The sequence below is a fragment of the Nannobrachium achirus genome (genome assembly GCF_963921795.1).
Source record: "Nannobrachium achirus genome assembly, chromosome: 22".
Taxonomy (NCBI): Eukaryota; Metazoa; Chordata; class Actinopteri; order Myctophiformes; family Myctophidae; genus Nannobrachium; species Nannobrachium achirus.
In genome coordinates, this window is record NC_137829.1 from 48,848,522 (window position 1) to 48,874,250 (window position 25,729).

The 25,729-nt window shown below is 42.5% G+C and overlaps 2 protein-coding genes across 2 annotated transcripts in view; both read right to left on the reverse strand.

Moving 5' to 3' along the window:
• LOC308307672 (methyl-CpG-binding domain protein 5-like) overlaps positions 1 to 3,465 on the reverse strand; it is a gene marked incomplete at its 3' end in the record, with an annotated part of 42,508 nt that extends 39,043 nt beyond the window's left edge. Inside the window, exon 1 of the mRNA XM_080752938.1 lies at positions 3,405 to 3,465. The remainder of the gene's footprint in view (positions 1 to 3,404) is intronic.
• Positions 3,466 to 19,089: 15,624 nt separating this feature from the next.
• The window catches only part of acvr2aa (activin A receptor type 2Aa), a gene marked incomplete at its 3' end in the record, with an annotated part of 83,104 nt that continues 76,464 nt past the window's right edge, over positions 19,090 to 25,729 (reverse strand). The window contains 2 exon segments of the mRNA XM_080753065.1: positions 19,090 to 19,284; positions 23,418 to 23,548. Of these exon segments, the coding sequence (XP_080609191.1) occupies positions 19,090 to 19,284; positions 23,418 to 23,548 (326 nt within the window).

Sequence of the window (25,729 nt, forward strand, 5' to 3'; positions counted from 1 at the left end):
ACGGCTCCCACAGATTTTGGCCTTAAATCACACAAAGCGGTACACAGCATCTCTAAAGTCATGTCATCAACATCCCACCCCATTTCCCATATTCCCTCCTGATTGGCTACGATTGCCTTCTAAAGTCTGTGTATGCGACGTGGCGGTCGCTTATCTACCGATTAGGGAGTCTTACTGGTAACTATTCCAGTTCATTAACGATTACTTCTTAACAGATTCCTTAACGGTTCCCTCCCTTTAAGGATTCCTATAAGGGGTTCCAAATGGACCTTCACAGGGTGTACAAAATACTAATGGAACCAAATGGACCTGTTCCAAAGTTATTTCACCAATTCCAGTTCCTCAATGTTGGATCCGGAACCCAACGCAGACGAGGGCTGCGTAAGGGTTAGCGTCTTGCTCATGGATACTTCCACAACCCTAACCAGGCAGACCAGGGGATTGAACCAGTGACCTTCTGACACCACCAATACAATCTTATAAAAGCAAAATTAAACTTTACATATTGATACAAAACAAAAGTGTGTTGTTTGCTTAGTCAGCATAGGTATACACAGTAGCTAGCTGTGCCTTTTGATGCCAAGAAAAAAAAAGGTGAGGTAATACTGGGGGGAAAAAAAAACCTTTTAACTAGATTAGAAAACATAATTGCCTAGAATGGGAACACTCCAGAATATCAACACACACAAGTCACCGGCGTATTTTTCTATTTGAGGGAACAGCCAGTGCAGCAAAGATTCTGTTCTCTCCCCGACTCGTAAATCTCGGCTTATATTTCATGTGCTGTCAGAAGTTATGTATGCCCATGGCGGGCCGCATGTCCACTGCTGGTCGGTCACACAGCACACCAGCAGCCCCAGACAAACTGAAAGAGCATTCAGACTAGGGATGGGACGACACGCGATATTATCGTTTATCGTGATAAAAAACCATAATCGTGTCATGGAAATGTAATTTATCGTGATATCGCCCTCCGTCATGCACTGGGATCAATTCACCTTTTATTTGCCGAGCTGCATTTAAGAGTACCACTTAAACCCTCTATAACTGGTAAAATGTACTTATAATATACGTACTTGATACATCCTTTTTTCACTCTATCAAAAGTCTGCCGATCTACAAGCTCACAACGCATCGCACTGCAACGCGTTGTGAGCTTGTAGATCTGCTATTTTTTGGCAAATAATGGATAAGGATAATGGATTTTGATTATCGTGGTAATATCGTAAATCACGATTTCTTTGGTCACAATAATCGTGATATGAAGTTTTCATATCGTTCCATCATCCCTAATTCAGACCAGCTCTTTATGTGTGACACTGGGAGGCCCCGTCATCACTCCTACACAATATCAGGGAGAGCAATCATAATAGGTTTCCCCTCCTAGACTGTCTGACACAGTAACATTAATGCATTCCACGAGCTTTCGCACCTACTGTACATAAATAAATAATTCCATTTTCTGTTCAAATTGTACATGAATTAAACCGCCATGATGAGCCTATATTATAAGCACCTGGGGTGGGGATACGCCATGAGATAATGATGAACGGCATATAATATAATGTTATAGATTGTGTAGGGGTGGGCGATATGGTGATAAATATCGTTGAGACGATACAATGTCACCACGATATGCCTTTTCAGAGATATCGTATATATTGTGATACAATGAGGGAGCATTATAAATAATCCTGTTGAATTGTTAATACAGAGATTCATTGCAGATTATTCATTTAAATCTGCATTTTGCTCTAAATCAGTAGTTCTTCAAACCTCCCAAAAGGACCCTTTTCTTTTAGTTACCTTGTAGGTGGTTGTTCTGTTAAGTAACTTGAAAAATAACCATAAAAACCAATGTGAAAAAGAATCGTGATAAGATTGGGTATCGTGATACAGCTTGGAAAAATATCGTTGAAATTGTATTTTTCCATATCGCCCACCCCTAAGATTGTGGCTGTGTGTGCGCGGGGACGAAAAGAATATAGTGCCGTCATAGATGTACTTTATCGATCTTGACACTTTTTATATAAGTAAAAGTCACACTCGATAAAATGTATCTACGATAAGTCTTGATCCAAGGCTAATAGTGCTTATAATTTAGGTCTTCCTCTCTGGAACAGAATAAATATCCTGGTGGTATTTTGTTTACAGTTATCTTTTGTTAAAATAAGCCAACTTGTGCTACTTTCATATTATTACACATCTGAAAACGTGTCCAGGGGTAACTAACATCTGCAACAAAACACATTATTATAGCTCAGTCAGTTTCCAACACAATCCATAATATGAGCTGTGGGTGGTGCTCCAGGAAATAGCCCTCTCCTGAAGGCTGCCTAAGCCTGGCTGCTACTCACAGTCCCTACAGCATTTGCTCTCAAAGTGGGGTCCGGGGACCCCCAGGGGTGCTGCTCGAGGGAGTTCCCCAGCTAAATGATAATTAGGAACCAAATGGACCCTTATGGGTAGCCTATGTAACTCTTTGAGAGTGTACAAAATGGAACCAAATGGACCCTGGCCTGTACACTCTCAAGAGTTAAATACATTATCATTGATTTTACAATATAAAAGTGGGGTTACAGAGACAGAAATGCCATTAAATGGGGGTCCGTAGCCTAATGAATGTCAAACTGGGGGGTCCTTGAAATTAAAATAGCTCAGAATTGCTGTCTGTTAGAGCCCTGCTACTAGAGCCGTACAAATCTTCTCTTATGGGGGTCCCTGGCATATCTTTTCAAATGGGGGTCCGCGGGCATGTGTCAGCGTGGGGGGGTCCTTGACATGAGAAAGTTTGAGAAGCAATGATCCAGAATATGAGCTGTTATGTGGTGCTCCAGCAAATAGCCCTCTCCAGGCTGGCTGCTAGTACTCACTCCCTACAGGACTACTGTAGGGCTAGCAAACAGGGAAAAGGAACAAAAACATATATTTATACACACATCAACAACGCCTTCTTGTTGGCGTTTTCGGGGTGAAAAGCCATTGGACAAAGACAATTAATACAACGCGGAAACGATGGAATGCAAACAAATACCTGCAGTTAAACGTGTATAAAAGCACCTTAGTAACAAACATAAACTGGTTTAATTTAGCCAGGCATTTCGACCACCAGACATGGTCCAAAAGCCCCAGAAAGCTAAGGTCTGTTTGCAGGCTAACATCATAGCAAGCAGCAGCATTATAGCACAGCACAGCACAGCACAGGCTAAGAGCTAATATAGCTAACACACAACCAACCAGCCCATAGCTCAGCTACAGTGGCAAAGGAAGATATGGAATATAATAACCCATAAACCAGACCAAAACCAGCCCCTGTCAGGTGAAATAACGCTGCTAACTTTGATTCGACCATCAAACGAGTCAGATAGATGTGTGTTAAAGGAGCATTTTGTCAGGATACTGACCGGTATTAAAGGATAAACCGTTGGTTTTCTGTGGCTTCTCTTCTCCTCTCCTCTCTCTCTCTCTCTCTCTCTCTCTTCCCAAAGCCTCCTTCTCTCTCTCCTGCCTAGACGTGGGACGTTCGCGAACGAATCGAGTGTTTCGAACGCCTCTTTGAAATGAACGATGGGATCCGGTTCGTAGTAGGGAGCCGCGTTCATTTCTAATGAACTTAATTGTGGTGGGAAAAGTACTCAAATTCTTTACTTAGGCCGTAAAAGTATCAACAATGCTGCAATGTAGAAATATACTCTGCCACAAGTATTAAAATGCACTTGAGTAAAAGTACATAATTATTGCTATCAAAATGTACTTAAAGTACCAATAGTAGAAAGTACTCAATCTACTCATTACTCCCCGGCTCCACCGGGCGCGTCGAGCGTCGCGTCAACGTCAACGCAGGGAACGCTCCCGTTTTAATCAATGAAGGGTGCTCCACTGCCGACGTCAACGTCCGCGTCGGACGCTCAAATTCGCCCCGGTTCATTTTTTGACGGCGTCCGACGCCGGCACGACGCCGTCATTTTGGTGGAGCCCTAGCCTTATGCAGAATGTCCCATTTCACAAGTTTTCCAATGAATAAAATGTAGAAAAATCAGAAATGTATCCTATGGCCAAAATGTATAGGCCTATAGAGTTGAAGTGATTTGCAATCATATTAGGCTAAATCAAAATCTTCCAAGTAAACCATTAACTAAAACGAGCCAGTCTTTTGAACGGCTCTTTGAAAGGAACGTATCTCAGAGATCCGGCTCACTTCAAGGAACCATAAATCCCATCTCTACTCCTGCCTGCTTGGCTGAGAGGGGCGGGGGAGGGGGGGGGGGGGGGAGCCCGTGCTCCACAGATCTACAAACTCACAGAGCGTCGCTGGCGCGACGCTCTGTGAGTTTGTAGATCGGCGGAGCACGGCCACCAACCACCACCCACCACCACGACTATTTCAAAATAAAGGTATAGCCGTCATGATCCCGACAAAATAGTGAGATATCACCGTGTTATCTGGCCTAAAAAAACCTTTTTATTCAGGAAGGCCTTTTTCTAGTCTCTAGTTGTTTGTTAAGCTATTTTTGTATTTTGCTTCTGTGCTTTTAAAATCTGCAAACATCATATTATTGATTTTTTATTACTGATTATAGAATATGAACTTGCTAACGTTATATTATTGACTTTGATAAATCTTTTATTATTCAGTATGTGTTTTCCTTGGAATGTATGTAGCTCTCTGAGGTTCACTGAATGAAAAGTGCAATACAAATAAAATGTATTATTATTATTATCATATCGTGCAGATATTTTGTGGTGTTTTATAGCCTTTCAACATTTACTAAGCTTCATAACTAAGCTAATAATTAGGGTAACAATAATAACATTATTATTATTAGGCTATTATTTTATTATTATTGTAATGCCATGACACCATTGCTTTTTATGCAAAGAAACATCCCACAAGGTGTAACTTCTTTTGTTGACAGTTGCAACTTGTCTTTCTTAATCTCGAATGTCTGCCAATATTCCATAATCACAATTATTACAAAATATGTAGGCCTACACAGTTCTACTTGCTTACTACTAGTAGCCTACGTGTATATTTATAGAGCTCTTACAGCGCACTCTAGTGGCAATTATAAGGAAGCCCACCAAATGGAATTAATAGGCTAAACGTAGCAGGCGCTCGAATAAATAATACTACAGGTCTACAGTCTACTAGCCTACTAATAAAAATAAATGTCACAATGTATAAAATTCCATATTTAGGCCAGACTAATTTATCCTCATTCCTCACCTCACTCACTCATTCCCATATCTATACTCACTCACTACTGTTGCAAAAGCTTAGCTATTTATTTCACTAAGTTTGGTATTAACTCCAGTAGTCCTGTTTGCCTCCAGTCCAAACCTAGCACAAATAACAGTGGTTCTCAACCAGTGGTCGGTTCCAGGTGGTCCCAAGCTAAATGATGGAGACTTGGTAACCAAATAGACCTACTGTAGATCTTTAACTCTTGAGAGTGTAACATTTTATTTGTGCAGGCAAATATTGTAATTTGTAGGCTACTTTTACCCCACTACATTTGTTTGAAAACGTGTTAGTGTAGTTGCCAAACTTGCCATAGGTAACACACTCTTGCATTCGGTCCGAGATGATTATTCTTTTGCCAGCAAAGTGCACCTGCTTTTTGTTGAACGGTGCAAACCGCTCCTACATTTCATTTTGTGTGTAGGCCTAGTATGGAGCACATAGTCTCATGTGGTCTATGATATCAGATATCTCCATATTTGGGAAAAGATAAAATTGTAATTAAAGTCAATGGAGAAAATTAATTCCTGAATACATTTATTGCGACCGAAGGTTGCAGTTTACCACGAGAAACGTCACAGCTTGTCCACGTGTAGACGTGTACATGTGTATACACAACGGCAAACCCATAGACCGGTTTGTCGCTCTGACATCATGCTCTGATGTCACTGTGATGTCAGAGGAACCACTCTATCAGAATGGGTTTGCCGCTCTGACATCGGCTTCACTGCCCATATATGGAGTTCCCTGGCCTGATTTCATCAATAATGATGCCCTGTTAGAGAGATCCCTGTGATGCCAGGGGGAACAAATCCCTTTTATGCCTACAGTATATATGGAGATATGGAGATCCCTGTGATGCCAAGGGAACAAATCCCTTTTAGGCCCATATATGGAGATCCCTGATGTCCACATCCCTGATGGCTGAATCAAGTAAAGGGATGCCCCATGGATCATAAATGTTACTGCACACTGGGGCAGTGGGGGCTCTCAAGATATCCATCAATTACAAATTAAAATAAATTCTCCTCCTCTTCATGGGCCCTTCTTTTCTTATTTTCTCGTCCAGTACTGAAAAGATATTAGACCAGGAAATTAGAGACACATGCAATGATACCTGAAATTCATTAATTCATTAATATGCATAATGTCCACAACACAGCTGAACCATCCAAACAGACGCACACGCACACACACACACACACACACACACACACACACACACACACACACACACACACACACACACACACACACACACACACGGGTTGTAACATCAAAATATAAAGTGCAAATAATGCAGTCAAAAACATGTGTTGTGCTTTTTTTACTCTGTTTCAAAGTTATTAACAGGTATTTATTTACAAAGTTATACAGAAACGTTCAAAACAGAAGCAAGCACACGAGTGTTTCCAAAATAGGAGTGCTGCTGACTGTGGCCATCCTCCTCTGCTCGGCTTGACCCATGGTCAGGGGTCAGGGGTCATCGCCATGCTGGCTTGTGGTGTTGTTTGTCAAAATTAAAATGTTGCCATGAACATACAAAAGGAGTGGACAATAATCTTACCAGAACACACAGAGCTAGCCCTGAATGACCATAATAGGTCTGTAACTCTGAGTGTTCAAATGTGTACACTCTCAGAGTTCAGGGGGTCCTTATATGAAACATTTGAGATCCACTAGTAGTAGTGGATTCATAATATGCCATAGTGTCGTAGTAAATAAGTATTGTACTGTATATTTGATTCCCCTTGGTGCCCCTAATTATCCGCTATGAGTGCATTTCCATTCCATCATTGTGGATTATACGATACACCCACATTTGTATTTATTTTTTACAACCAAATTAACTTTTAGGTTCATGTGAAGAAAGTCACTCAGCTTCTTCCATGTAACTTAAATATTGCAAAAATCAAACCCATTCTCAAAGCTCAATATCTGGGGGGATATCGATTGCACCATTTGCCACTGATGTAATTTGAAAATGAGGACATTTTGCCTAAATGAACACATTTCATCAATAATTAAGTAGCTTACGTTCTGAAAGTGAATGGCACTGAGAAGATAGATAATAGAAATAATATCCTTGAGGTGTTCCAAAAACTGTGATTTTTTTGTTGTTGCTCTGAACACTTCTGAAAATAGGAAGGCCACACCCATGTCATATGATATCATGGAACGTGTCAGTTTTCTGAAATCGGGCCCAAGCAGGAGAAAACAGTACTCAGTACTCACACAGTTCAGTTTACCACACCACCACCTGGTGTCCAAAATAGTTAACTACAATAATCAACTGATGGTGTTGCTAGGGAACAGCTTGGGAGGAAGTTTGTTTCCTCTTATTGTGGATATTCTTTTTTAAAGTCTATAAAGGTATTAATTAAAGTATAGGTGTACAGAGACTCTCGGGACTGAAACTGAGATAGCTTTATCATTGAAATTTGTTGAGGTGCCTGCTGGCCTAGTGGTCCAGGTGCCCACCACATAGGCTCTATAATTTAGCCTGACAGGTTCAAATCCTGATCCCGACGACCTTTGCTGCGTGTCACTCGACATAGCCATAAAAAGGTAGACGCCTCCTTCTGCTCTGGGGCGTGCGTCTTGGAGGATAGGCAATTTGTACAAGACTGTATGGCTGTACGTGTGCCGCAGGGGCGCTGGAACTCCCAAATCCCAAGGGGAGCTGAGCCTGGAGGAGTTCATGCGTGCAAATTCACGTTTTTTTATCCGGTTTTGGGTTATTTTTATTACGGTTTCGGGTGCTTATTCCCCGCACAACGGTGTAACAAGGAGCTATATAGTTACTAGTTATTTTAGCACACAGTGCAACACACATCACGCATGCACACACACAGTCACTCACGCACACACTACAAAATCGGGTATTATTTTTGTAACAGTTTTCTACTGTTTTTTATTCCCCATATACAACAGTGTTAGTTTGCAACAATGAGCCTATAGACAGTTTCTAGTTCTCAAATAAATAGACTTTGGTGTGCCATCAAAGCGGGATTTAAATTTGACTTCCCTTCTGACTGGAAGTGGCAAGGTGACCATGTGATTAGGTCACCATGTGATAATCAAATACCTTTTTTCAACATATTTTATTCCCCAAAGTCAAATACATTATTGTTTTAATATAACTCTGTGTGTGTGTGTGTGTGTGTGTGTGTATATATAGGCTTATTTAAAAAAAAAAAAAAAAAAAAAAAAACGTTTTTTTTGTGGTGGAAATTTTTGTCAAAATTATTTTTTTGCCACGGACATAAAAAAATAGCAACTTCATTACCAGAAACACACAAAGAGATATCCCTGGCCTGAATGACCATAACAGGTCAGTAAAATTTAGACTACAGGTCCATTTAGTTTTGTCCTTGCAAATAAAATGTTTGAGAACCACTAGTGGAATCATAATGTATGTATTTTATAGTTTTTTTGGGGGTTATTGTTTTGTTTTCACTGTATTTATAGGACCACAATGTAAATAAGCCTCTTGGCTTTCTTGTGACATCCTTTTGACTTAAATGTGCATCTTTGTTTTGTACATATATGCGTGTTGTCAATAAATCAATCAAAAAATGTGCCATATAGTGTCATAGAAAATCAGTATCATACATATTCTATAGAAAACCTCGAGACTCGACATTCAGTAATTGCCAATTACTAATTATGATATGGTATTATTATCAAAATAAGAACATTTTAATGGTGTATGAAGCCAAACATTTGCCACAGACTTGGAATTCTAACACCGATGCCATCTATAAGAAAGGTCAGCAGAGGCTGCATTTTATGCGCTTTCTTATAAAGTATAGCGTGGATAAAAGTCTAATGGTACTTTTCCATCGCTCCTTTGTGGAAAGTGCATTAACTTTTTGTTTTGTTCCTTATCATTGGTCAACAAGAACAGGCTCCATAAAATCCTCAGTGTATCCAGCAAGATAGCTGGGGTACGGCTGGAGAGTATGACCTCCATGTATGAGACCCGGGTGCTTGGGAAGGGCAAAGCTATTTCTAGGGATAGAACACACCCGTTATACAGTCAATATAACCTCTTACCCTAAAGACGACGGTACAGGGTACACAGTACCTGCGTTGAAGGCGAGGGCTTCCAGGACATGTGTCCCCACAAGTATAGGGCAGTGTTGATTTCGTTGACTAAAACTATGACGAAAAATGTTTGTCGACTGCATAATTTTTTTAACTGACGAAAACTAAATAAAAACGAAGCTGTGATTACTAAAACTAAGACTAAATATATTGACAATTTCGTCAACAAAATAAAAACTAGACTAAAACGTTAGGGAGGGACTAGTGGAGAAGAGAGTCATTTTATGTTTGGTTGCTCTCAGGTGTTGCGCGCTGAAAATAGCCGATCTACAAGCTCACAACGCGTCGCAGCAACCAAGTGTAAAATCATTACATCATTACGATGCCATCAAGGCCTGCCAAAATACATTTTAGTCAACTAAATCAACTGTAGATTTAAAACTAATACTTTACAGTTGACTAAATTATTATTATGACTAAATGACATTTTATTCAAAAGACTATGACTAAAACTAAATCAAAATTTGCTGTCAAAAACAATACTGGTATAGGGCTTCTGAACAAACAAGGCCCAGCTCAGTTCCGCGCATAAAATGTTATGACTGGTTATGCCTATTCTCGTTTTGTATAATGTTGTCATTGAATTGTGGGTTCGGTCTTGTCATTCACGTATTGTGCTTGTGTTTTGTTTGTGTTGATTTTGTGTCCTGCCGGTGACTGCTTGGTGCAAAAAGAATTTCCGCGAGGACAAATAAAGAATCTATCTGGTCCCTGACATAATCCTGAATGCAGTTTATTGGTGTAAACTTGTCAGCTAAATTAAACAGCAAAACAATCATTGATCGAATGAACAGCAAACAATTCAATCAACCAACCATTTACAAGTAGGCCTTGCTTACAAGATCCAAGAGTGTTGTTTTTGACAGCACATTTTGATTTAGTTTTAGTCATAGGCTTTTGAATAAAATGTCATTTAGTCATAATTTAGTCACCTCTCAAGTTTTAGTTTTAGTCTAATTGTAGTCGACTAAATATCATACGATTTTAGGCGACTAAATCTACAGTTGATTTAGTCAACTGAAATGTATTTTGGCAGGCCTTGATGGAATCGTCGTAATGACTGATTTTATACTTGGTTGTGTCTGCGACACGTTGTGAGCTTGTAGATCTGCTATTTTCAGCACGTAACACCTGAGAGCAACCAAATGACACTCTTCTCCACTAGTCCCTCCCTAACGTTTTAGTCTAGTTTTTATTTTGTTGACGAAATTGTCAATATATTTAGTCATAGTTTTAGTCATCACAGCTTAGTTTATGTAGTTTTTATTTAGTTTTCGTCAGTGAAAAAAACACAGAAGACAAACATTTTTCATCAGTGTGTTAGTCGATGAAATTAACACTGATGCAAGAGACAACAACACGCCGGTGCAGAGCAGTCACTATACTTTATTTTAGGGGTGGGGGGGAGGATAGCATACATTTTGTCTTCTGTACAATATTCAACAATCACTTCCAACCAAGCCCTGAAACAGTTTGTTAAATACTTGTAAAAATGAAAAAAATAATCAAAACAAACGGGAAAAAAAAAAAAAAAATAGAAAAATAAAAAAGGAAAAGATGTCATTCTTTATCCTATTGGTGGGGGGGATGGCCATTTTCTGTCTGCTGATGGAAAAGCTAGGGCAGCTTTTTTTTAAACACACACACACACACACACACACGCGCACACACACACACACACGCACACACCTCTGGGTGTATTAATGGTGACGTCCTGATGTCTGTGTTGTTGCGGGGAAGAGGCAACGTTGTCAGCCTAATGGCTCTTTTCCACTGCGAAGGGTTAAACCCCTCCGTTCAACCTGAAAACGTTTAGTTGCTGTTGTTTACATCAGTGGTTCTCAGCCTGTGGGTCGGGACCCCCAGGGGGATCCCCAAGTTATTTTGTGGGGTCCCCAGATGATTAACTTAATGTGCAACATTGTTTTCTCACTCAACAGTAAACAAACCAACATGAAGTTTAAGTGTATAGAGGTTATCTGCACATTTCTAAAGTGACAGTCTAAGGACTTTTTAATACATCTAAAATTACAAATTAAACTTTGGCCAAAGTGTCAAATATTAGAGGCAGAAATTGTGAAAATAGCAGATCTACATGTTCACATAGATCGGCTATTTTCACAATGCCTCAACTCTTAGTGCTCGTCAAGTTAAAATAGGATTATTTTGGGGGTCGCGGCCTGAAAAGGTTGAGAACCACTGGTTTACATTACGGTTATAACCAGAAACCAACATGCCCCGCTGAATGGGAGGTAGGTAGTAGTACCTCATAACAGAATAAAAACATTTAAAAGTAGTGAAAATAGCCAATCTACAAGCTCACGAGGTGCTCACTTCACATCGTGACACCTTGTGTGTGATCTTGCAGATCAGCTAGTTTAGCTATTGTCAAAAAGGTTTTGTTCTGACAACCGTATCTGGAAACCGAGCTGTAGTGTATGATTAGTATGGAAACAAATCCAGAAAACAGTGAAATAATGTTCCATAGCAACAGGTTCACTTATCCATAATTTAATGCTTTAACTATTGAAAAATAGCAGATATACAAGCTCACAGCGCGGCACCGAGTGCCGCGCTGCGAGCTTGTAGATCTGCTGTTTTTGAAAAATAGTGAAAATGTGTGCGAATCTTTCCAGTACATATATTTTTCAAAGCAAACTTTTGTAACTCAAAGCTTTGCTTCTAAGGGGGGGTCCCTGGAACAACATATTTTGAGATGGGAGTCCGCGCCTCCGCGGGCAAATAAATGTAATTTTGGGGGTCCTTGACAAGAAAAGGTTTGAGAACCGCTGATTTAGAGGAAGGATTTAGAAGTCGGGTCAAAGATATTCAAAGACTTGCACACATTTTAATTTTAATTTTTTTCAAAAATAGCAGATCTACAAGCTTGCAGCATGGCACTCGGTGCCGCGCTGTGAGCTTGTATATCTGCTATTTTTCAATAGTTAACGCATAAAATAATGGTTAAAATCTAACGCGACTCGGGCGCGTTCCAGGTTTTTGAGAGGTTAAAGTTCATATCACGTCAGCATATTTGAGGATAATAAAAAAGACCCCCCAAAAAGAAAGGAGAAAAAAAAAACAGTAAAAGCGAGAGTTTGCAGGTCAGATGTGGTGATGCTGCAGCATCGTAAAGCCTTCTCTCAACACTGATTGGACGCCGGGTGATGATGTCATGATGATGTCATTAGAATGGTGGAGCACCAGTAGAGCGGGATGTCTGAGGTATCTAATGAACCCATCCATGAAAATAAATCACAAAAAGTGTGGGTGAAAAAAAAAATGAAAAAAAAAAAAAAAAAAAAGATAGATATATACACACCACACCGATTCCTCCACGAGAGTGGGGGGGAAATTAGTGTCATTTTTTTTGTTGAGCCTTGGACATAAATTAATAAAACAATGTTTTGTTTTTGTTTGTTTGTTTCTTAAAATATCATTGTCATATAAAATAAACATAAATCTTTTTTTTTAATATCAACATTATAAAGGATTTTTTTTCTTTTCTTTTTTTGCCTTGAGACCATAAAAAACAACCTCATGCTAAAATCACAATCTAAAACAACATTCATATGTACATACTGTGCATTTTGCCATCCAGTTATCTAATGTTCTTGAGGAGAGGTGGTGGGGGGGATGGGGGGTTTGGCTTTGATTAAAAAGGACAACAACAACAAAAAAAAAAGAAAGAAAAGAAAAGAAAACAATGCCGGCTGCGTTTTCATTAAAACCATTTCAAAGAACACATTTTTCACGTGACATAAAATAGCCAACTTTTTCCACTTATGTATGGCGAGAGACAATGATTTCCTTTTCTGGGGGAGAGAATTTGTTGAGATAGCCTTTTTTCTTTTTGCAGAGCACAACAGCAGCATTTTAAAAAAAGAAGGAAAAAAAAAGAAAAGAATAATATGAAAATGTGGATAGAAATGCCTAAAATGTTGACCGTCCCGACCGTTAAGTTAGTGCTACAGATAAAGTTTGAAGTCATATCAAAATGGCAGCGGGTTGCAAAATGTTTGAACTCCTCTGTGCATCTGGGATACAACAACAACCTTTGGCTTCACGTCCCTAAGTCCACGTTATTATCATCGTCATCTGGACACGATTGTGTCTGCAGGAGATGCCTCATTGGCCGCGGCTTGCTGAACCGGAGATAGGGAGCGCTAGGGGGCGAAGATTTGCGATTCTGTCCCTATCGGGATGTTAAGTCTCAACGGCGCGCCTCTGCCGTCTCCACCGAAAATAAGCGCTCCTTTACAAGGCATCTCCTACGGATACAATAATGGCCATCTGGACAAGACGGCAACGTGAGCCCCAACACAACAGCATCAGTGGATTGAACACCATCCATCACTCATCATCACCACAGCTCCCCCTGGTGGAGGTTATGAGGAGGAGCTGGTGTTTTTAGGTGTGTTGAGCAACCAGCTCTTAAAAATGAGAAATAAAAAAAATAAAAAGGTAAAGCTGAGGTGTGGTGTTGTGGCCATTTTTTTAAACCCAAAACACGTGCTAATTGATACAGTGGTTCTCAACCTTTTCTGGATCAGAGGGGCCCCGTTATTATCATCGTCATCTGGACACGATTGTGTCCGCAGGAGATGCCTCATTGGCCGCGGCTTGCTGAACCGGAGATAGGGAGCGCTAGGGGGCGAAGATTTGCGATTCTGTCCCTATCGGGATGTTAAGTCTCAACGGCGCGCCTCTGCCGTCTCCACCGAAAATAAGCGCTCCTTTACAAGGCATCTCCTACGGATACAATAATGGCCATCTGGACAAGACGGCAACGTGAGCCCCAACACAACAGCATCAGTGGATTGAACACCATCCATCACTCATCATCACCACAGCTCCCCCTGGTGGAGGTTATGAGGAGGAGCTGGTGTTTTTAGGTGTGTTGAGCAACCAGCTCTTAAAAATGAGAAATAAAAAAAATAAAAAGGTAAAGCTGAGGTGTGGTGTTGTGGCCATTTTTTTAAACCCAAAACACGTGCTAATTGATAGTGGTTCTCAACCTTTTCTGGATCAGAGGGGCCCGTCTGAAAATATCAAAAAGTGTGCCCACCCACCTGACCAGTCAAATCATGGGTGGGCCTCATGCCATTTTCAGATCAATCATTTCAATGATCAATCAATCGATTGTGTCCTGGCTTGGATCAATGGAACCAACATAATATGCTGTTCTCGTTTATCACTATCAGAACGAAAACTCATTTCAAGGTTGTACAAAGAAATAAAAACTCATTTCAAGGTTGTACAAAGAAATGAAAACTCATTTCAAGGTTGTAAAAGATTTTCTTTTCTCACTAATAATTTATTTTGTATTAATGTCATATTATTAAAATCTTAGGTGTTTTACCAATTATTTGGGGCCCCACTTGCAATAAATACCCTGGCAGGGCCACTAGTGGTCCCCCGCTGGCCCACATGCAGGTTGAGAACCACAGTGCCAATAATAAAGCGAGCATGGCACACACAGGTGGTGCTGTAGCAAACAGGCCAGAGGATATACTCTGGTTCCTTTAACTTTTGTCTTATTTTTCAAGAGAGCTGAACAACAAACATCAACAACAGCAGCAGCAACAAAACGCTACAGAGAAGTAAAAAAAAAAAAAAAAAAAAAAAAAAAAAAGTTGGCAGGTCTAGTGTTTGCTCCAACTTTTTGATTGCATACTGTTAAAAACTGAGTAGAAAACATAGCGTTCCATCCCTGAATGTCTGTTTGTGTGTGTGTGTGTTTGTGTGTGTGGAAATAAACCAAAAAAACGTTTTTGCTGGGTGTATATAGAGAAGCACACAAAAGGGTTTTGAAGCCACTGTAGTGGATACCGTTCTTTTTTTTTTGCAAGATGACCTGTAAGCCCCCCCCCCAAAAAAAGATCGGTTGACAAGACAGGTTGTCTCTTGTTTAAAATACCATACGGCACCTCCAGTTATGCAAGGGCTGGCTTTGCATTTGACCTTTTTCTACTTTATCAAAGATGCCGAGACTTGCCTTTTGAATACATTTCTTTTTCTTTTTTTTGTAGCTGTAAAAATAGCACATCGCCAAAGGGAGGGGAAACCGTTCTATTGGGTTGATTGGTTAAAGAGGGTCTACTGAGGACCCCCAGTGAGGTCGAAGAGGCGAACAAAAAAACGAAAAAGAAACAACAACATGATGATCCGGAAAACAACGCTGTCTGTAAGCAACTTCATGTCCGTACAACACCCCTGTTTGACGTACTGTAGAAAGCCAAAAATAGCAGATCTACAAGCTCACAACGCCTCGCGCTGCGAGGCGTTGTGAGCTTGTAGATCGGCTATTTTCGGGCAAAGAGGGGTGTCAAAAACATCAAGCCATCAAGACCTGGAACGCATCCGTGTCGTGTCGAGACTAAATTTCAAATATTATCAAATTATCTCACGGGCACTCCTGGACTGCCGTCGCGGCACCCCAGGGTGCCCCGTCCGTCACCCACTTTGAAAACCCCAGATTTAGACGACATTTATAGAATCGGGTCTATCTATTCAAAAGGCTTGCAAAAATTATCACGACCTTCCAAAAATAGCAAGCTGCGAGCTTGTATATCTGCTATTTCTTTAATAGCTTAAAGCATACAATAATGGTTGAAGTGGTTCAAATCTAAGTTACATGGACGTAGGGCTGTCACAATTATTACATAATCGTCTAATCACAATTATCTGAGGTAATCGCAATTATTTTGCAGAATCGTCATAATCGTTTCCATGTTGAAAAATGGTTTCAAACACTTTAAAAAAAAGTAGTGGAATTAGCAGATCTACAAGCTCACGACGAGTCGTGGTGCGTTGTATAAATGTTCTTTTTTAAGTATAAAGTCTGTCAAAAAAGTCAAATATGTCAGTCATTTCTTGTATCTTTAATGTCATAATTGCCGTGTGCAACTTCAAAGCCTAAAAGCCGACAAATACACAATGAAATCGTTAATGGCAATTATTTGAGTGATGATTAATCGTCATGTAAAATGTCATAATGGTGACAGCCCTACACAGATGCGCTCCGGGGTCCGAACGGGTTAACGGCGCGAGAGCAGCGAAGTCAAGTTGGACCGTGAGAAGATGAATGTTTTCCTGAGATGTCTTTGAAATCTGGTGTGGGGAGGGGGGGAAGCAACACCTCAAAAAAAGAAAAAAAGAAACAATTAACTAAACAAACATACAGAGAGAGGGGAGACCTAACAAATGGATTACAGTGGATAGTAGACTTTCTTTTTGTTATAATAAAAAAAAAGAAAGGGGAGGGAGGGGGGGCTCTACAACTGACCCACCTGCATTTTTATGGAGGCTCAAAGAATGTAAAGCAACCCACCCTGCCCCCCACAAAATTAAACAAAAAAATAAAACAGGCATGCATCGTAAAATATTCAGTGGGCACCGCAAACCTAAAAAAATGGGGAAGTGCTTTAATATATATTTCTTTTTCACGCTCTCTCTCTCTGAAATTCATATTCTCAGGGATTTTGTCTTAATACGGGTCTAAAATTTCAGGACAACAACAGTCACAATCACATTAAAAGTAGCATGGGGGGAGGTGGGGGTGGGGGGAGGGGGGTCAACGAGGAAACACAGAGAAAACTACTAAGAAGGCAGAAACACTGTTTTTTTTCTTTTCTTTTTTTTGTGTGAATGGCCTTATTTCTTCTTCTTCGTCTTTACGTTGGCATACTCGTAAGGTCACCCCATCCAACCCCCCCTATACCTACACCGAGTGATAAAAAAAAAAAAAAAAAAAAAAGCTTCTTCAATACCAAACAGGTCATCTGAATGTTCCGCAGTGGTCGTTTTAGTGTTTGTACAGAGGGACGCCCTCTACTGGTAGAATGTGACACTGAGGTATACCTGGTTGAGAGAGGTTAGAAGGATACGTGTTTCCTGTTTTGTTTTTGCCATGATGCGCTGCTCAAGGTGGTTCTTTCTCTTTTTTTGTTGGTCTTTGCGGTCCTTTACACATCGGAAAGCGTTCATTTTGGGCATCGCTTCGAAAACCTTATGCAGTCTGCGAGGCGAGTCAAGTCACGCTCGTGTCACAGACTAACAGACGCAGTGATAAAGAGACGATGTTTCTCGAAACGAGGTTGATTTTTCAGGGCGTGAGCGTTAAGAGCATCGACCCGTAAGAATCTTGGCATCGCCAAAATACGTATAGTGTGATGTATTATGTAATATTTGCCAGACTCTGGATGTGTTAAGGACCGCAAAGAGTAGTCGGTGAGCGGACGACTGGAGCAAAACTGGAACGCGCGGCGGTTCCGCTGGCCGCCGGTAACGATAAATGAACGACGAGGATCAGAGGGCAATAGCAGGACATGTTGCATAGTTCTCCTTTTCACTCACCTCGAGGTCAGTGACACCGCACAGGCTGTGAGGAGTGGTTTTTCTAAAAAAAAAAAACTATGTTCAAACATGCCAAGATTGCCTATGAAAGCCCCGCTCATTTAGCATTTGCTACGGCAAAAAAAAAAGAAAAGTTTTACTCACAAAATAAAAAACATGCATTTTTACATTCTCACTCAGCTCTAGACTCTTTGCGCTTAAAGAACCCCCAGAACCACAACAACATGAAATGAAAATTATTATTTTTTAAAAAACCAAACAGGATTTTTACCCTTAAATGGTAGTTTTCGAAAAGAAATGCTGCGAGGCAGGTCTGGATAAATAAACTTGATTACACTCTTAGTCTCTCTCTCTCTCTCGGTTGATATATATGTATATATATGTATATATATACAGCAGCGATACACAGACATTCAGAAGCTGTTTCTTATTGGCATTACATAGTCATTCATAGAAAGACAAAAAAACAAAAAAAAAAACAGCAAATGTGTCTAAAAACCGAGTTGCCCTTTTTTTTGTGTTTATACTGAAATGAAATGAAAGTGTGTATGTGAAGGATTCTTCTCTCCACGGCTCCTTTTTCCTTTAGAAAAAGAACCCGACGGTCTCGACGTAGTCTTTCCAAAAGGAAGTCTTTCGACTACAAAACAGAGAAAACTAGGTTTAGGGTTAAGGGTCAACCTTAAAAAGGGCAGAGTTTCATTGTCATGATGGTGCTTAGCTTTAGCTGTGGTCCACCTTGAAGGAGAGCTTGTTCTCCGTGCCGTTAAAAGAGTTTGCGTCTCCACGATTCGAAAAAGCAAGGATTCGGGCTCCTGAAAGTCTTGTAGGCACACGCGTAGCCATACGCTACAGTAGCCAAACGCTACGACACTTGTAGCCATACGCTACGACACACGTAGCCATACGCTACAGTAGCCAAACGCTACGACACTTGTAGCCATACGCTACGACACACGTAGCCATACGCTACAGCAGCCATACGCCACGTCACGTGTAGCCATACGCTACAGGGGGACCAGAACAATGGGAGCTTCCAGCCAATCCGGAACCCCCGGGATTCAGCCTGATCCCGCCCACCAGGTACACCTTGTGTACGACGTGATGGCGGGTTTACGTGGTAGAAAAAAAAACAACAACAACAACAACGACGACAACGGAAAACCAAAATTTAAAACACAACGAACGGGACAAAGACCCGGCTCTTTCCGCTCACGGGGTTTACGAGGGGAGGGGAGGGGAGGGGAGGTGTGGGTGGGTAGGTAGGTGGGTGGCTGGCTGGCTCTGGGGGGTGGGTGGGGGTGTTTGGGGGGCATGGGGTGAGTCTGTGTCGAGGCGTTTCCCGTCCGTTCTCGTTGTGATTTTGGTTCTCAGCCTAGTCATAGGCTGGACTCTTTGGGGGGGTAGTCCACGTTGGTGACCATGGTGACCACGGTGACGATCTCCTCGGGCGCCGTGACGTTGTGCGTGCGCTGCATCTGCACCACGCGCTCCTCCACGCAGCCCGCCGACAGCCGTGCCTCCGCCTCGTGGTCCCAGCACTCCTCGATGGTCTCGCACAGCATGGCCAGGCCCTGGGGGGGAGAGAGAGGGGGACACATGGACATTTAGGGTTTATTTAGGACGGTCTTAGCATGGCCAGGCCCTGGGAGAGAGAGGGAGGGAGGGGGACACATGGACATATAGGGTTTATTTAGGACGGTCTTAGCATGGCCAGGCCCTGGGAGAGAGAGGGAGGGAGGGGGACACATGGACATTTAGGGTTTATTTAGGACGGTCTTAGCATGGCCAGGCCCTGGGAGAGAGAGGGAGGGAGGGGGACACATGGACATTTAGGGTTTATTTAGGACGGTCCTAGCATGGCCGGGCCCTGGGAGGAAGGGGGACACATGGACATTTAAGGTTTATTTAGGACGGTCTCAGCATGGCCAGGAGGGAGAGGGACACATGGACATTTAGGGTTTATTTAGGACGGTCTTAGCATGGCCAGGCCCTGGGAGAGAGAGAGGGAGGGGGACACATGGACATTTAGGGTTTATTTAGGACGGTCCTAGCATGGCCGGGCCCTGGGAGGAAGGGGGACACATGGACATTTAAGGTTTATTTAGGACGGTCTCAGCATGGCCAGGAGGGAGAGGGACACATGGACATTTAGGGTTTATTTAGGACGGTCTTAGCATGGCCAGGCCCTGGGAGGGAGAGAGGGAGGGACACATGGACATTTAGAGTTTATTTAGGACGGTCTTAGCATGGCCAGGCCCTGGGGGGAGGGGGACACATGGACATTTAGGGCAGGGGTCTTCAACGTTTTCAGGCCAAGGACCACTTAGCTGAGAGTAGGAGATGAAGCCACCACCTTATCATAGATTCCATATAGTTTCATCATTTGACGGCACAATCGTCAGTGTATTTTGGATTCATGTCAATTTGTGTTTTCAGATATTTAACAACTTGAACCGTCATACATAAACTTGACCTTTCACTCTGTACTTAGTCTGCTCTTTTTTCCCCTCTACACCAAACCTCTTTGCCGAAAATAGACGATCTACAAGCACTTGTGCACTTGTAGATCTGCTATTTTTGGCTAAAGTTCTCAGAATATGGACGCTAAGGATCAAGTGGTTAATATAAAAAAGGATAATAAAGTTTCTATCACACAAAGATTTGGAGGACCCCCAGTAGTAACTCTGAGGACCCCCTAGGGGTCCCGGACACCCTGTTGAAGACCCCTGATTTAGGGTTTATTTAGGATGGCCTCAGCATGGCCCTGGGAGGGGGGGAAGCAGCATTCGGTTTTTAATTATGCAACGCATAATCTGGAACAAACTAGGGATGGGCAATTAATCGGTCATCATGTCGTAATCTGCCCGATGTTGGCCTTAAAATGCAACGTCGCTATCAAACCGATATCAACACCAATATATCGGTTTTAGCCGAAATGTTCTTTTATAATGATTATGTAGATTTCCTGAAAAGCCTTTTGTGATGATGCAGAAGCTTGTTTTCTGGGGGAAGCTTTCAATACGGGTCAACAAGTTGGTTCATTGGATATTGAAAGATATCATTATTTTATTTTCTTAACCCATTTAGGCCTAGGATTATTGACTGCTTTAACTATTGAAAAATAGCAGATATACAAGCTCACAGCGCGGCACCGAGTGCCGCGCTGCGAGCTTGTAGATCTGCTATTTTTGAAAAATCGTGAAAATTAGAATTTGGACCCGATTCTATAAGTGTCTTTTGAATCCTTCTAAGATTTTTTGAAAAAACCTGTGTTTCTATGTCAGCAATCTGGTTAGCCATCGTCAAAGAAAAGGTCCTTTTCACTTAAATGGAGCTCAGTTAGTCTGTTCTTGAGAGACTACTATATCAGTGGTTCTCAAAGCTTTTCATGTGAAGGACCCCCAAAATTATATTTATTTGGCCACGGACCCCCATCTCAAAATATTTAGTTCCAGGGACCCCCCCAGAAGCAAAAATTGAGTTCCAAACGTTCGCTTTGAAAATACATATTCAAAGATTTTCACACATTTTCACTACTTTTTCAAAAATAGCAGATCTACAAGATCGCAGCGCGGCACTCGGTGCCGCACTGTGAGCTTGTATATCTGCTATTTTTCACTGGTTAAAGCATTCAATAATTCTAGGCCTAAATGGGTTAAATGGGGGGAAAAAAAGTGAAATGTATTTTGTAACAACATTAAAATGTTATTGTGCACACTGGGGTGAGGAGAACTTGCCATAAAAAGACAAGGACGTGACAGTGCACACGCCACGCGGCCCCCCCCCCCACGGGGCACGGCGGCGATGGGGGGCTAAGAGAGCAGCAGACACCATTAGCAAAGATAATCTGCCGTCACAGACACCGCAGGGGAGGAAGTGGCTCGGTGCGGCCTGGAAAACAGATACGATGGGAGACACTGATAGTGCAAAAAACAGCGCCAAGAAGAAGCCACTCAGCACCAATTTCAGACAGAAATGCCTGCTATCTTCTTCTTCGACTGGGGTGTGGAGGGGAGGGGGGAGAGTAGGGAGGGGAGGGGGGAGAGTGGGGGGGGGGTGAGGCGGGAACTGGCCACAGAGATGGTATCAGTCTGCGATCAATAGCAGTCTGCTGCTCGGGGGCTTGTTGCAGTTAGGATGCTCTGCAGATTAGGGCATTCACCAATAGTGATTTTTGGTATTCGAATTATTCGACCTCAAAGTATTCCAATAGTCGAATATTCGACAAGACTGGCCAAACTGGCCAAACTGTCAAATATTAAGTACGCAAGAGGCGAACATTGTGAAAATAGCCGATCTACATGCTCAGCATGTAGATCTGCATGTAGATCTGCGGAACTGAGTCACATTAAATGTAATACCTACAATTCCAAGTGCTTGTCAGGGTGTTTATTTCTCAAAGTGGATTTCAGGGACTCTCTAGGTTCCTTTTGGGTTTGGGTCATTTGTACACTGTCAAGGTTAAGGGGAGAGCTTCAAATTTCAAAGTTTGAGAACCCACAGGATTCCCGGCGGGAGGTGGACTCACCGAGTGTTTCTGTCAGCACTCTCTGAGCGTGGGTTAGGGTTAGGGGAAGTGGACTCACCGAGTGTTTCTGCCAGCACTCCCCGAGCGTGGGTTAGGGTTAGGGGAAGTGGACTCACCGAGTGTTTCTGCCAGCACTCCCCGAGCGTGGGTTAGGGTTAGGGGAAGTGGACTCACCGAGTGTTTCTGCCAGCACTCCCCGAGCGTGGGTTAGGGTTAGGGGAAGTGGACTCACCGAGTGTTTCTGCCAGCACTCCCCGAGCGTGGGTTAGGGTTAGGGGAAGTGGACTCACCGAGTGTTTCTGCCAGCACTCCCCGAGCGTGGGTTAGGGTTAGGGGAAGTGGACTCACCGAGTGTTTCTGTCAGCACTCTCTGAGCGTGGGTTAGGGTTAGGGGAAGTGGACTCACCGAGTGTTTCTGCCAGCACTCCCCGAGCGTGGGTTAGGGTTAGGGGAAGTGGACTCACCAAGTGTTTCTGCCAGCACTCCCCGAGCGTGGGTTAGGGTTAGGGGAAGTGGACTCACCGAGTGTTTCTGTCAGCACTCTCTGAGCGTGGGTTAGGGTTAGGGGAAGTGGACTCACCGAGTGTTTCTGCCAGCACTCTCTGAGCGTGGGTTAGGGTTAGGGGAAGTGGACTCACCGAGTGTTTCTGTCAGCACTCTCTGAGCGTGGGTTAGGGTTAGGGGAAGTGGACTCACCGAGTGTTTCTGCCAGAGCGTGGGTTAGGGGACGTGGACTCACCGAGTGTTTCTGCCAGCACTCCCTGAGCGTGGGTTAGGGTTAGGGGAAGTGGACTCACCGAGTGTTTCTGTCAGCACTCCCCGAGCGTGGGTTAGGGTTAGGGGAAGTGGACTCACCGAGTGTTTCTGCCAGAGCGTGGGTTAGGGGACGTGGACTCACCGAGTGTTTCTGCCAGCACTCCCTGAGCGTGGGTTAGGGTTAGGGGAAGTGGACTCACCGAGTGTTTCTGTCAGCACTCCCTGAGCGTGGGTTAGGGTTAGGGGACGTGGACTCACCGAGTGTTGAGCGTGGGTTAGGGGAAGTGGACTCACCGAGTGTTGAGCGTGGGTTAGGGTTAGGGGAAGTGGACTCACCGAGTGTTGAGCGTGGGTTAGGGTTAGGGGAAGTGGACTCACCGAGTGTTGAGCGTGGGTTAGGGTTAGGGGAAGTGGACTCACCGAGTGTTTCTGCCAGCACTCCCTGAGAATGGGCCTCAGCTTCTTGTGGACCACCACCTCCTGCATGTCCTCCAGCGAGGGATGCTGGCCCACCTCCTCCTCGAAGGGCAGCATGTACTCGTCCAGCGGGCCTGGAAGGAGAGGAGAGACGCTTAAATCATGTACTGTTAAACCCATTTAACCCATTCAGAACGGTACACTATATTGTGTATCATTATTTTATGCTTTAACTATTGAAAAATAGCAGATATACAAGCTCACAGCGTGGCACCGAGTGCCGCACTGCGAGCTTGTAGATCTGCCATTTTTGAAAAATCTTGAAAATTAGAATTTTGACCCAATTTTGACCTATGTCTTTTGAATCCTTCTAAGGTTTTTTGAAAAACCTATGTTTCTATGTCAGCAATCTGGCCAGCCATCGTCAAAGAAAAGGTCTTTTTCACTTAACTGGAGCTCAGTTAGTCTGTTCTTGAGAGACTACTATGTCAGTGGTTCTCAAACCTTTTCATGTGAAGGACCCCCAAAATGATATTTATTTCTGACGGGCTCTATAGGCTCTATGCATATACGCCATTTTGTTCTACTTCCGGGTGTCTTTCGACTTCCTTCACAGGTGTTACTGATGATACTAATGAAGGGTCTGTTTGATTAATTGTACAGTGGTTCTTTAATTTCAAGGACCCCCATAACTCTATACAAATGGAATCAACAAATGGAATCAAATGGACCCTTGCAGGTCCATTTGCCTCCATTTGTACTGTCAGAGTTACACACCTGTATGGGGACATTTGGAACGCACTCAATGACACTTTGAGACCCACTGGTTTAGCAGAGTGTTTCCATAGTGAGCCAACATGCACAATATCAGCACCCTGACTCTGTTTGACCAGAATGGAACAGACCCTTCATTAGTATCATTGGTAACACCTGTGAAGGAAGTCGAAAGACACCCGGAAGTAGAACAAAATGGCGTATACTGTATGCATAGAGCCTATTGGCCCCACGGTAAAAATGTCAGCACATTGAAACCGGGTTCAAATCCCGGCTAGAAGAGGAAAGTTACATAGTACAGCTTCAACCGGAGCTTCTGACTAAATAATAGATCCGTAGGAACACGGATTCTTTTTTCACAGTTCCTGAAAGGTAAGGGTTTTGGTTTCCACCCGACAAGGACCATATAAGGCAGTGGTTCTCAACCTTTTTGGGCCGCGACCCCCAAAATAATCATATTTTAACTCATTTGCTGCTATGGCCGAGGAGCCCGAAAAAAATCCCGATGTACGGCCCCCTGCCATGCCCGAGGAACCCGAGAATTTTCCGTTTTTGAAAAAAAAAAAAAAAAAAAATCAAAAAAAAAAAATGTTTACCCCAAAAAATGTAGTAGGCATGATGGCAATCGCGAAATTGCATGTTTAACCCCCATAGCAACCCCATCTTTCAAACATGGCAGCCATCTTTGTTTACATTTTAGGAAAACATAATGGCTGCTATCTCATGAATGCCTGAACGGATTTCCATTCGGATTTTTTTGTTTGAATGCTGTGAGCAATGTGGACACACGTGGTGCATTATCTAGGCATGGGTGTGCATGATCCGTGCACTATGAACTACATGGAAGTCTATGGAGACAGGGGCATATGAGAGTACGAAGGTATTGTTAAATGGCAGCAAATGAGTTAACCACCCTGACAAGCACTGAGGCATTACATTTTGTATAACAGTTCTATTGTGAAAATAGCAGATCTACGCGAGGCGTGGTGAACATAGATCGGCTATTTTCACAATCTCAAATATGAAAATAAATATTTGACAATTTGGCCAAATTGTCATTCAGGGGTATTAAAAAGTCCTTAAATTGTCACTTTCAGACCTACAGTGTCTATTATGCACGTATGATTAGGGGTTAATTTTTGTTTATTTCCATCCTCATCAACATTATCACGAAACATTTCCCACTGTAAACCAATATTTATTTCTGGTTGATCGGGCAGGGATCGAAGGGTTTAGTATTGTTTTAGGGTTGATCCCATGCCGGTGTTGACCGGTACTTTTTAAAAGTGAAATGAGTTGTGATTCGGTCTGGCAGACACAGGCACAGAGTTTCGGTAACCCACTAGGGCCAACCCTTTAACCCATTTAGAATGGGTACACATTATATTGTGTATCATTATTTTATGCTTTAACCATTGAAAAATAGCAGATATACAAGCTCACAGCGCGGCACCGCTGCGAGCTTGTAGATCTGCTATTTTTGAAAAATCGCGAAAATTAGAATTTTGACCCGATTCTGAAGTGTCTTTTGAATCCTTCTA